This window comes from Telopea speciosissima, chromosome 3 (assembly GCF_018873765.1).
Source record: "Telopea speciosissima isolate NSW1024214 ecotype Mountain lineage chromosome 3, Tspe_v1, whole genome shotgun sequence".
Lineage (NCBI taxonomy): Eukaryota > Viridiplantae > Streptophyta > Magnoliopsida > Proteales > Proteaceae > Telopea > Telopea speciosissima.
In genome coordinates this window covers 655,665-669,875 of record NC_057918.1, presented here as the reverse complement: position 1 = coordinate 669,875, position 14,211 = coordinate 655,665, and the positions used below count along the sequence as shown (strand labels likewise).

The 14,211-nt window shown below is 39.5% G+C and overlaps 1 protein-coding gene across 1 annotated transcript; it reads left to right on the top strand.

Moving 5' to 3' along the window:
• The first annotated feature begins 7,871 nt into the window (after positions 1–7,871).
• LOC122657043 lies at positions 7,872–11,658 on the top strand. Its single transcript, XM_043851793.1, has 2 exons — positions 7,872–8,235; positions 11,139–11,658. Exons 1-2 carry the CDS (start codon positions 7,925–7,927, stop codon positions 11,644–11,646), a joined length of 819 nt encoding a protein of 272 aa, XP_043707728.1. The 5' UTR covers positions 7,872–7,924; the 3' UTR covers positions 11,647–11,658.
• The last annotated feature ends 2,553 nt before the right edge of the window (positions 11,659–14,211 follow it).

Genomic DNA, 14,211 nt, shown 5'->3' with positions numbered 1-14,211 from the left:
TCTTTCACCAAAAAAAAAAAAAATCTAAATATGGCATTCTCACTATAAAATAGATGCAATATTTTTTTTTCTTTAAAAGACGCGGTAATGTTTATGGAATGAAAACTTTTGAAAGTAGGAGGCATTCTTTTTTTGGGGTGTGGGGGAGGTGTTGTTTGTTAAGGTTTTTTGGATTTTAGTAATTGTAGATTTGTAGTGGGGGTTTATGTAGGGGGGAAGTTTCCCTTCTCCCGCTCAAAAGTAAGGGTGTCAAATTGAAACCGGATTCAGACCGAATAACCAGAACAGAATCGAGTCGAATAGAATATGATTACAACTTGGAATTGAGTAACAAAACCTTGGTGGGACTTGGTTATTTCTGGACCTAACATAGGAACCAGAGGTTAGAACCTAAACCGAAATGAATATATATATATATATATATATGAGGGTGTGTGTGTGACCTAGGGGGTGCAAGTTTGGCCCTGCTGGCCCGAACCTGCCTTGAGCTCGAACAGGGCTTAGACTAAAGATTTTTGCCCCAAAGGGCCGGTCAAGGCCAAAAAATCATGGTCTTGAGTGGGGATCAGGTCAAGGTTGAGGCCTCAGGCTTAGCCCGGCCCAGTCCGACCCTAATTTTGACCCTGAAAACAGAGTGAAACCCTACCCTAATTCCTTCGATCCCAATAGAACACCCCCAAGTCCCAACCTCTCCACATCTATACTAGGGTGCAAGTTTGGCCCTGTCAGCCCGAACCCGCCCTGGCCCGCTCTAAGCCTAAACAAGGCTTGGACTATAGATTTATGGCCATGAGGGCTTGTCAAGGACAGAAATTTCTAGCCTTGGGTCAGGGTCGGGTTGGGCCAGGATTGATGCCTCAAGCTTGGCCCAGCCCGACCCTGGCTTTAACCCTGACTTTGACCATGAGGCCGACCCTAATTTTGACCCTGATTATATAAAATGACATCTTTTTATTTGTTTATATGGGGAGAGGTAATCAACAATCTCTTTACTCACACAATGACTAAATAAAATGGTCTATCCATCTATGTCCTACTCTTCTTTTCTGTTCAACACTCATACATAACGATATCCAATGTTGCAGCATGGTCACACTACGGAAGATAATACCAATGACAGAATTATGACAACATAATTCTAAGAAAGGAACCAATCTCTATTAACCAAGATTGTTCTTTGACATCCCATCCAAGTGTATTTATAAAATTACTTTCTTCAATAGGATAACAATCTAAGGACAAACCAAAATAGTTGAAAATTTTCCAGGAGAGCTCCAATATGTATTTCCTAATCCTTGCCTCCTTGGAGCCAGGAATATCCTTAGGTTCTTTGTAGTGTTTCACTACACAAGTTTACCAGTACATATACTAACATTTAGGATTGCAAAATCCACCTCATGAGTTTGATTCCATTGAAGAGAAAGACAAAACCAAAGATTTTGTTTATCACTTGAAAGTTTTTGCTATCAAACAATGTGTGGTTGTTGTGGTTTCAAGAATATTATGACTATATGGTTCCAATATAGTTAGGATTAAGGCCAGGATCAGGGTCAAGGTCAGCACATCCCTGGATGGCAAAACAGGGTCAGGCCAACCCGGCCCTGCCCAATAAGGGCAGGCTTGGGCTGGGCTGAGCCTGTCAGGTTCAGGGTCAGAATTCAGGTTTTTAGGCAGGGTCAAGGCGGGCCTGGCTGAGCTAGGAGTATTGAGGATTGGATTGGAGTTTTAAAAAGCCCGGCCCAACCCCGTCCTCTATACCTTCCTCCTCAAAGCCCCAATCCTCTCCTTATCTATACCTTGCTACTCAAAGCCCATGATTAGGTCCTTCGCATAACCCAACTTCAGCTCCAACGAACGAAGGCGACACCTGCAACACTCACAGATGTAAGGGCGCAATAGACCAAGGGAGCTACTGCTGCTTCGTCACCCCTCAAATTCAGGTATGGTTCTCTATCTCTCTCTCGCTTTCCTTTTCACCCTCTTACGCTGGACAGACGCCCTGGTTTCAGAGTGTTTCTCTGTCTCTCGACTCGACTCTGATGGTACTTCTCGGTTTGTGATTTATCGAACGAAAAAAAGGCGACACCTGCAACACTAGCGGATCTAAAGGCGCAAAAGAGCAAGGGAGCGATTACCACTTCTTTACCACTCAACTCAGGTACGGTTCTCTCTCTGTCGCTCTCCTTTTCACCTTCTCACACTATATCTGAGCCCTGGTTTCAGAGCGTTTCTCTGTCTCTCGACTCTGATGGTACTTGTAGGCTTGATTTGTCTATGTGATTTGTTTATGGTCTGAGTGGGATGTGTGGAGTTTATTCCTGATGTGCACTGATATTAACTACTTGTAGACCTCATCATCACCCATTGTTGTGAAGAAACTAATATGTGATACAAGAGAAAAACTTTAAATCATTAAGGGGTTTAATTAATGGTTCGATTAAAGTTCCCACCAGATTTCAAGAGAATTATACCCGTGGTCAAGTTTTTGAAGAATTTTTTTTCTAATTTAATTTTTGCAGGGATTTTCTCCCCAGCTCCTTTTAATTGAAATATGAGATGTACCATCAATGTTGACAATCTCAGTTCCCTTCTTGGAAATAAGAGATCTACTTGAGATATAAGGGTTTTCAATGATTAACAATTTTTTTTGTTTTGTTTTGGATTACACTCCTAAATTCAATTTTTTATACTTCAAATCTATATTGGTTTCCACTCATAGGTCTGCCAATTCATCAGGTTTGAATTAGATTTTAATTAATGTCAACTTCTCTTGCAGTCTTACATTATCTTTGGAATCAATTCCTGTCATCAGATTAAACTGGTTTTGAATGGGATTTTGAAAGTGATTTTTTTTTAATCTTTGCATTAGTGATATATATAGAACCAAAGTTACTGTAATGTTTTGCGAAGTTCCTGGAGCATGCCATTTCCAACTTTTATCTTTTTTATCTTATGGAATGGATCAAAGTCTTACTGGAAGACCTCAATCTCACAATGCCATTGTCTAGATTAACTTTTGACTTTGAAGATCCATTAAAAGAGGAAAACAGAATTAAGTACTTGACACCACTAAAAATCTTTCTTGCTTTAGTCACTGCTTGGTGCTACGAGGTTGTTGGTTTGATGACCAGGTAATTGCAATTGTTCTTTTGTTGAATACTTGTTCATGGACTGTTTTCCTTGTCCTAAAATTGGATATGGAAAAATGGACTGAATCAGCTGAGTCCTACTCATCTGCATATTTGACCAAACTTGCTTCTAATGCAACAACTGACCAAATGGGGACAGCCAGCTAATATAAGCTAAATACTGTCTCTTTCTATGTTTGTCTGTCTTTGGTTTAGAGCACCTGAAAGAATGCGCTAAATGTGATTTCCACAATGCATTCATGGTATGCAAAATAGCCAGGGTCAGGGCCAGCCCGGCCTGGTCTAGCCCAATCAGGGTGGGGTTGGGCTGGCTGAGCCCGTCAGCGTCAGGGTCAGGGTCAGGGTTGAGGTTTTTAGGCCCCGAGTCAGGGTCAGGGCAGGCCTGGGCTAAGATAGGAGGATTCAGGGTTGGGTTGGGGTTTTAAAAAGCCCGGCCCATTTGCAGCCGTGCGTCTTCTTGTAACCGAATTTTTTAACCCCTCATATAATGGAGTTGGAAATATAATATGAGGGCTAATAATGAAATTTCAGCCATCGTCACTCACTCCTTCCGTCCGTATTCTCCTCTCTTCTGTAAAGGGAAGCAAGGGATTCATGTGTGGGCTTACAGCGAATACCTCTCATCACGACTAATGGAACTTAATCAGCTAATTGCAAATTAGAGAAGCTGTTAACCGCAAATGTTGTGGAACATATCTCATGTACGAGTTCCTCAACCTCTCCTTTCCTTGTTGCATCCTTCGCTGTGTTTGAGCCCACGGTACGAACTATGGACTATGCCCATTCTCTGAGGAAAAAAAATTAAGAGGAGAAAAGAAGAGAAGGGACAGTGAGATCCCCATGCACCAAACAAAATTTTGCCCTTGGAACGGGTGCTAGGGAAGCATTGGTTGTCATACAGTTTCCTTTTTATAGGAGACAAAGTGCCAGATCAAACAGCTAGTGAAAGCAATGCTGTAGCGCATCATCGGCAGCCGCAGCCAAGTGGAGTTTGGCAGAACACATTCAGAGATTGTTGCTGTAATTTGACCCAGCAGCCCAATTCCCTTATACTCTATAATGTCCATTTGAATTAGCTTTAAGATCTTCCATCTCCATAAATTGAAGGTATAATACAATTGAGTATAGTCATACAGAGAGATCGAAGATAAAATAATGTCCAATTCAATTAGCTCTATAATCTTCCATGTCAACAAATTGAGGGTATACAATTGAGTATAGTCATACAGAGAGATCGAAGATAAAGTACATTCAAAGCTTCAAATTTTGTTCTTAGAGAAATATGTCACAAATGGAAGATGGACTTGCTTTAGTAAACCATGACAAGAAACAATAGTTGGGGTTGCCTCATCTCAGAGAAATTTGTCACAAATAGAAGAAATCAAACCCTTTTGTAGATTGCCCACTTTACTGAATTAGAATTTATCGATTCTACACAGATCTGCTAAGAGGAGGAGGTCTTTCTTGAGTCTGAGATCAGGCGTATGACCACAACACCAATAGAGAAACAAAGAAAACAACTAGCTCCATGATGCAAACAATGAATATATGGGAACCAACATCTTTGTTCAACCGAAGAGCGGGGGAGTTGGAGAGGGAGAAGAAGGGGATTTAAGGGGAGATTACAGAAAAAACCTTATCTCAAGTAGTTGGTAAATAAGTCTGGTTACAAACAGATTAATCCAAAATTGAAAAGGGAAAACGTTTATTCGGTTCATCCCTTCTTTGTGTCTGCGCTTTCTCTCTGAACCTGTGACCCAAGCTTTCAAGTTCCCTAGCAGACAGAGACCCCATTCTTCGTGGCACTTCCTCTAAAGTCTCTCTGAACTCTGAATTGAGCAGAGAGAAAAGAAGTTTATGTTTTCTATTAATACTTGGGGTTTTAACAGGAACCCCTTTCTCTGATATCATGTTTCCATGATAGAAAAAGCAGAGAACAGGAACCCCTTTCTTTGATATCATAATTGATGCAAAAACTGGTCACTCTTTCGAAATATGGTCATATGCTTCTCAGGGCTAGATCCCCCCCCTCCTTTAATTGTTTTTTTACCATTAATAGGTATGGTTTCTCTGCATCTGAGAGCTGGCATTTTTTTATTTTTTCTGTTATTTGAATATGATTCATGATTGGTAGAAATTCAGTTCTGGGTCTTCTGGCTCCTTGCAGTTTTATAATTCACTATGGATATCTGTAAATTGTTATGCTATTTCATATTAGTGAATGGCTTCCTAATCTGTCAGGAAATTAGTTTTGAAAATGCATTAATTTCTTAAGATATTTCTTTGTTAAAATGTATCAGAAGCAGAAGTAGCTTGTTGAAATTTCGTTGTTTAGTTTTTTTATATGTATTTCCCTCTTCGATAAATTGATATACTTTATTTTATCATTGTGTTCTTTTTTTTTTTTTTTTTAAATGTGCACTAAAGCATACTTTAGGTAACCAGTTTTCTGGAAGAGAAGTGTGTGAACTCATTAGTAACCTTCTCACTGGATTGCAGAGTATTGCGAAATGAGGAAAGGATTGCATCCTCAAATGCAGTGGATGTCATATGTAACCCAGAGTGGGAGGTTAATGCATGTCATGATGACCAGAATTCACAACGTTGGTAAAGTCTACCATTTCAGGGCCAGGCGCCATATGGCCCAAAGTTTAGGCCAGGTTGCTAAGTTCAATCGTCGCTACGGTCTGAAAAATGAAGAGAGCGAAGCAAAATGACCTTTAAGATACAAACTTCAAAGACGACATTGCGGATTTTTTCAGTTTTAGCTGTCATTTTTTCTCTCCTCATGGATGTCTTTATGGCAATAATTGTTGAGAACTTTGTAGCAGTTGCAGATATATTTTAATAAGCTAAAGAAGTTTTTTGTTCTCTGAGGTTCATCTATTTATGTGAAGTAAATTCATGTTTCTTGTGGGTTTTACCATGCTTTATATTATTCTATATACTTGTTTGAGGAATTTAGGGTAGGTATAGGTCTATGATGTTGATAGTTTACATCTGACATTATCTGCTGCATTCATAAGGTTGTGTGGATTAAAACTCGTTTTAGGGTTCCAACCTTCTAAAATCTCAATGTTGCCAGAAATTAATCATATTGAATGATGCTGGTCTTGTAACATCAAGCTTTGTGCTTTGTTCTGGACACCAATTAAAGTTTTTGTAGAATGAGATCTTCTGCACTGGAACATAGAATGATACATCTACATAGCCTCATGGGGTCTACCTTGCTTGAAGTATACTTCGGCTCAATCCAAACATTAAGTCAGCAAAGCCTAAACACTCTTGCTCATATCCTCCATTAAATGGTTAACTCCACTCCCCTTTTTACTATTTTATTTTTTTCCCCACACCCTAACTGCCTTTCCTATTGTCTATTTAATACTGTCTACTGAAACTAGATCACCGGGTGCAGTCATTGTCTTTTGTTGAACATGACTGAGCCATGAGACTTCCTCTTGTATCATCTAGTGGGGAATGGTAAATAGGGAACCCCAGAACCCTCGAGTGATCTTAGGAAAGAACAATTTTAACTTAACAAACTTTATTGGATGTATATTTAGACCATGTATTCTGGCTCCATCTAATTACAAGTAAAAGGAAGCGAAATAGTTTTTGAAAAATAAAAATAAAGCTTTTGTAATGACAAACATCCATTGCAGTTGAGGAAGCAATCCTTTCCTCATTTCACAATATTCTGCAAACCAAGGAGAAAGTTGCTAATGAGTTTACACACTTCTCTTTTAGAAAACTGGTTAGAAGTATGGTTTAGTACACAAGCTACTTCTTTTATGGAAGAGAGAATATATATAAGTAAACTAAACAATGAATTTTATCAAGCTACTGTTTTGTGTTTTTTTTTTTTTTTTAAATCTGTATATTACAATGAATTTCAACAAGCTACTTCATTTTTATTTTTTTTTTAACCCGGATATTATCTGGGACCCGGGTTGGACCCTATGATTTTATTAATTAAAAATATGAAGAAAAAAATACAAGGGAGAACATAACCCGTCTTATCCCAACCCAAAGAGCAGCACACTCTCACTCATCAACGAAGAAAAAAAACCCCGAAAGAAGGGACAAAACATTACATTCTGAATCCATTTTAACAATGAAATATCTTAAGAAATTAATGCATTTTCAAAACTAATTTCCTAACAGATTAGGAAGACATTTACTAATATGAAATAGCATAACACTTTGCAGATATCCATATCGAATTATAAAACTGCAAGGAGCCAAAAAATCCCAGAACTGAATTTCTACAAATCACGAATCATATTAAAAAAACAGAAACCATACCTATTATTAACGGTATTAAAAAAAAAAAAAAAAAAGAGGGGGGGGGCGCTTACCAAAAAAAATAAATTCAATGGGGGCTTGTGAAATGACCCAAACACCCCTGTGACTATTATATATTCGCTGTTCTATTTTACTAGAGTAATTGAATCGGCCGTTTTGGTTGGAATCAGCCGAAATTGATCAGAATTGGCCAAAAACTGATAGGAATCGATGTGAATCGTCCGGATCGGTCTTTGCCAATTCCGCTACGGCCAATTCGACCGATCCGATTCCTAATTAATTTTTTTTTTAAAACCATGGATTCTTCCTCACAGGCCACAGCGACCGCGTTGGGGTCCTCGGGGATCTCCTGCCCTGTGACACTACTGTAGTTCTCCGAAGACAATAACCCCGTATGTACGATGAGTTAAAATGGTAAAATCCTGTTGGTCTGGTAGGTCATAGGTGGTGGGCTAAAACTTGAAGAGAGGATGGGGAGGGTGGGGCGATTATCGATCGTTGCTGTTATTGTCGCGACATTGGGTATTTTGAGATCGTTGAGCCAGCAGTATGGATGGGATAAGGACGCAGCTCTGCAATTCTTCCGTGATTTGTCGGAACGATTGGGATTTTGGGCTATTCCTCTTTACGTTCTGGCTCACACTGTAACACTTGCTCTCTGCTTGCCCTACGCTGTTTTCTTCGAAGCCGGTGCTTCTCTGCTTTTCGGTTTCTTCCCTGCTGTTCTCTGCGTCTTCTCTGCTAAGGTCCTTGGTGCTTCTTTGTCCTTCTGGATGGGCAGGTGACATCTCCTCTCCGACTTCTATTTTGCTTTTTGGTTTTCATCTGAATTCCCATTTTTTATTTATAATAAATTCCAAATGCACTTGTATACTTTTTGTGAAAGATATCAGTTCCTTCTGTTGTCGTGGTCCTTGTGACTTGATAAATTGGGTGTGGGTTACGGGATGGAAAATTTTTGTTTCTGGACATATCTGCTTCTTCTGGTTGTGGTTGTCCTCCGTTGGGTAATATTTCATTCCGAGAGAGGGTTAAGACCATTGAGGATCCCGTTCGGTTGGGAGTAGAGTGTTGCAATTACTTGCTTTCTTTATTGCGTCTCTCTTTCTTCTTTCTTTTTCTGTGGGGTGTTAAATTTCGAGTCAAGACTCAAGAGACCCCGATCTGAGGTTGATCCATTTATATCGGGCTTGGATGGGGGGTGCAACTCAAAGTCCGATTATGCAGCTTAGGTCCCTCATTTTGGAGGCTTAACTGATCAGGGGAAAAAAATTGCCACCCGTTCCGACCATGGGACTTGTATTTCAGTTATCAATTTGAAAGTTGGATCATAAAACTGGATAAGAATCATGAGAGATGGAAATGCCACACAAATATGGGCAATATACACTTTATGGATTTCAAAAGTACTTCTTAATGGAGAGTTTTCCTTATCAAATTGAAAACACAATGGCCCAGCTTGATGATTTCTCTTGGAAAATTCTGGAGTAATGTAGACAATGAGGTGCATAAAATGGGAGCCATTCACAAGTGTAGTAGAATTGCCAAGTGGAGGGCTGGATTGAAGAAGGCTTCTAATTTGCTTACTAACAAAAAAGTTGAAGCTGAAAACCAAGTGCAGAGTGCGATGGAAATTTCTTGCACTGGACCTACAAATGAAATTGCTAAACAAAGTGGTACTTGCATCAACTCTTGCTGATGTTTCAGATGAGCTGCACAAAACATAATCCAAGTGAAGCCAAAACAAACCAAAAGTATAATTGATTGGCTCTGGCTCCATTACTCCATCCAGATCTTGTTAAAATTTTTATTTCCTTTTTAAGGTCCTTTAAGTGTCCTACTTAAAGATATAGTACTTTGACTCCTGTAGAATCATTTCCTCTCCTCTTCTCTATCATTATCTTTGTCCCCTCCCCTCACTCTAAATTTCTGAGCATCCACTTTGTGAGAACCCTAGCTGATACATGTAACAAACCTTGTTGTGACAGTGTTTGTAACAATATAATGATGCTGCTGATTCAATGACCAATATCCCCCATCAGCTAGTTTATCTGATGGCCCCTGAGAGATCGTCTTCTCCATCTTCTCCATTTCTGATTGCTAATCTTTGATCACTGTCTCACAGCAGGCAACCCAATCTGTTTGGCAAGTGCCTCTGCAACTTTCAGATTATCCTGTTGAATGGTGTGCCTGGGGCCATCAAGGTGTGGAAGAGCTGGATCATGTTCTCATGAGAGTCCATGGTATGGGCCAACCGCTGACTCTGCTGTATTCTTAGCCCCGACCCCAACAGGAGAAGCCAACAATGAGGATGGAGATGCTTATGCAGAAGATGTAGATGTGGAAGTGGGTTTCTTCTGTTTGTTTTCTCTGAGAGTTCAATGATGTATGTCCATCCATCTGTAAATGGCCCTGCCAGGGATTGCACTGAGCTAGTAATCCGAAGGATCATCATGCATTCGAGCTTCAGGCAGTTGCTGCTGTTGCTTTGGATTGGAATTTGGGAAAAGCGGTGTTGATGGTGGAAGACTGCAGCAGGAGCAAGGAGAGGAATCCTCAAAGGGATTAGGGCAGAGACAGCTCATTTTTTTTTTGGGTGAGGGAGGAGAAGGTGGTTGGTTTTGGCCATCGGATTTGTTACACATTGGCAGTTATATCATAGTTGCATAACCAGGCTTCGTTTCACACATGTATTTTCCCATCCCTAGAACACATCTACAGTCTCATAGACTTTACTCGGTCTTGAGAGTCTGGTTTCAATGGCCTATGCTTCCAGTTGGACAAATTTAAACCCCTCCATTATCCCCGCTTTCCTCCAACCTCCAAATTTAAAATCCCAAAACCTTTGCAGATCCTGCCTTTGTTTGGTCTTACGGCCCTAGTTACGCGACATTGGTTTCACTTTAGTTCTGACGGAAATTGTTAAATTTAGCACCAGCTATCCTGTCAGTGATTTATATGTTGACAAAATTAATCTGAGCCTAGCCATTATTTGGTAAAGGATACAGCTTGAAGAACGTTGCCGAGGTACAATCTTAAATAGCTTTTGGGGTGAAAATTACGAAGGCTGCTGGAGCAGCTCTTAAGGAAGCATTGGAGATTCTTTGCTGAGGTTTTCATTGATATATTGGACGTGGTCTGTGATTCTTTTACTGTTCTATTTTGGGCATCTTTGAAGTTAGGAAGTCCTTGCCTCCTTGATGATATCTTGGACCTTAATGCATGAGTTCAGCTATGAATTGATGTTTCTTTATAAATTCAGTAGTTTTCTGAAGTGCTCTCTCTCTCTTGTTTGCTTTGTTTCTGTGGAACTCGTATCAGTCTTGATGTGCCTTTATCATATTCTTCTGTTGAGAATAAGCTAGTTTAATATGGCTTTTGTTTTCATAAAGTTCTTGGTGGAGAAATGTCTTCTCAAGAGTTTCTGCAAGTCTATGCTTGATGCTATGCTATGAAACTGTCAGACTCATTTGTGTTCAATTGGCTGCCTAGGTTCAGTTACAAGTGTTTCTTTAGCTTTCTCCATTTACAACCTATGTTATACTGGAGCCAGTGCTGCTGTCTTTCATATGCATCTGTTTCTGTTTTCTTTTTTTTTTTTGGGTATTCTCATATGCTTCTACTTGATGCCTGCCAAAACCGGATTTTTTTTTTGACTCTGGTGTTCTGCATGGATTTTCTTAGACTTGTTTTCAGGCGTTCAAGCTCAGCAATGGACTGGGTGCAACGAAGCAAATATTTTCACCTCGTATCTAGGGGTGTTGAACGAGATGGATGGAGATTTGTCCTTCTTGCTCGCTTCTCGCCCATTCCCTCCTATGTCATAAATTACGCATTAGCTGCTACAAGAGTTGGATTTCTCATTGATTTCCTCCTCCCTACAGTTATTGGATCCTTGCCCATGATTTTACAGAATACATCCATCGGCAGCCTTGCTGGTGCTGCTGTAGCTTCTGCAACCAGCTCACAGAAATCTCAGTTCTTGTCATACCTTTTTCCTTTACTTGGGATTTTATCAAGTATCCTCATATCCTTGAAGATAAAAAAGTACTCATCAGAGATGTATGTGGCTAAACCCTCTTCCCATGAGGATGTTGATGACTGTGCTAGGGCTGTGGACTCATCTCAAACTTCAATCAGCGAAAAAGATAGGGTTGGGGGGCTGAAGAAAAGACAAGTAGATGATAAATAGCTTCATCATCAATAAATGAGTGATTCACACATCCGTTCCCTTTCAATTTTCCTTGCCATGGAAGATGAATTGGCATTTCTTAATGGATCTTGCATTTTGTGACTTTTCATAGCTTTAATGCTAGTAAACCACACCCCCATGTTTTCCCCCCCCGGGTGGGTGAGTTGTGGTTTTGTGCTTCAGGAACTCTACATGTTAGCCTTTTTTATTCAGGGACACCAGGAAAAAAGAAAATTTGCCTGTGTGAGCAGTATTTTGGTGACGATATGAAGTATCTTCTATTTGATCCCGACTTGTGGTTTGAGTTTTTGATGGTTTCACTTCGTGGGATTCGTACCTGAAATATCACAGTTACACATCAAGGATGTGCTTTTTGATGAATGTTCAAATTAGAAGCAAGTAAGAAGCTAGTTTTATTAGTGGCAATTGGCAGCTGCTGCTTTTCTGCAATGACAAAGTTTGCTTGTTTTGGTTGGTATTCTACATTTTGGATCGCAGGTACTCTTCAAACTTCAAACAACTTCAAACGAGTGTGTTATGCGTTTGAAGATAGAAACTTTTTGGTTAGTTTCCTGTCAATTAGTTAAACTCGTATGGTGCTTGCTGGACCTACTGGTAGACCCGTGTTGGTGCAACTGGTGTTTCAAGTACATTATAGATCTATATATATCTCTGGTAATATTCAATTACAGGTAGGTCTAGCGTTCGGGAGAAATGGTTGAAGAAAAAAAAAACTGTCTTGCATTGAGCTTGCACTGTTGGATGAAGTTTCTTTCATGTTTTAGCTCTCAGGCTCGTCATTGCACCGCCATATGCTGCACTGCAGAGGATTTTAATTCGGATTGGGACTGGGGAGTGATAAAAAAAAGGCACAAATCTGTTAACAATTCTACATCTGTGAAAAGGAAATACAAGGGAAAGATGCAATATTTGCCACGCCTACTCCTTTGGAATTGCATCCATTTGTCATTTAGTAGTGCATATTAGTGTAAAGGGAACCGTTTTGATGTCCCATCCATTATGGTCTATACTCTATGTAATTACTTCTGACACATGGGAAGTTGTATGGGGTTGAAATTTTTCTGACAATTAGAGCTTAAGATCTACAGCTCCTATAATCCGGATCCTCTACTTTCAAGTTGTCAATCCTGTCGTGTGCTCCAAACACCTCCCTCAGGTAAGGTGCTCGGGTAGGGGTACGGCGGTTTTTTTGCTATCTCATTGCGTCTGAGGTGCACATGGTAGTAGGAGCAATTCGACAATAGAGGACCCCGGCGTCAGCTCCTATGTCTAAGTTTCAATCGAAAGTGGTTTGAAAAGAAGTGACAAAAATAGAACACCCTAGAGTCTATAATTAGCAAGAGGATAACATGGGAGGGATGGGGTAACTGATTTAATTTTGGTTTGAAAATTGATTAGTCACCAGTCCAAACCATTACCAAGATATTTTTGTGTTCAGACCATAGTTAGTAAAACCGATATTCATTTTTTACCATTTTAAATGTGTTTTATCTTTTATTTCCTAATTATACGAAAAAAGCAAACAACGAGCATTTCCATTTTAAATACGTTTAAAATATATTTTTATTTTTGTTGGCATTTTTGAAGACCTTAAGACTTGTAGAACAATGCTTTATTTAATTGACCATTTCTCTCTTTATTGAATTTCGATCGATATGATTCTTTAATCAACATTCGATGGGCTACATTTCTCATGTTATCTCCTTTAACTAATGTTCAATGCACGGACCCCAAAATTGAGCTAGAAACTAAAGCATCTGTTGAAGGGTTTTCAATAGGACTTGGATCTTGTGCAGTTGTGGCGGGAGCTGCACTGTGCAGCACCAAAACCCACCTTGAATACAGGGGGGAGGTGGTCATTTCACATGTGGGGTCGAGGTGGGATCCACCTGTGAAATGACTACCTTACCCCTATTTTTCTTGTCGTTTAGTGGTGCTGCACAGGTGCAGCTCCCGCCATGGCGGGATAAGATCCTTTTCCTTTTTAACATGCATCATTTCGGGAGTGTGTTGGTTGTATTGACAAAAATGAATAACACCATAGCCAAGTCACATTGTTTAACAGGATTTAATGGTGTATGAAATAAAATTGTAATGTATTTTGAGTGATATTAGATGATATATCTTGGAGTTTATAATGGGCTTGGACTATATATGCATGTTGGATGCTATAGTTTATTATGGAACATTAGGTGTAGGTATTCCTGTAATAATTCCTCAATTTGTATTACTACAGCAATTTCTTTTGTTGTTTAAATATACATGTTTAAAACCTATATATACTATTGAGAGTTTTAAATCCGTACCATCCTTCTTTTTTTTTAATTGTTATTGTTTTTGCTAAGAATGCTTACAATACCCTTCCATGTGGCGTGTACAACAACTTTTCACAACAAAAAAAAGAATAAAAAAAAAGATAAAATTTCCAGAACCTTATGAAGAGAAACGAAAAGATAACAATCGGAAAGTTACAATATTCTTGTGTTTTTTTTGGCACCGACTACTCTGCGCGCGAAAGAGCGAAGTTTTGAGTTAATTCCGAAA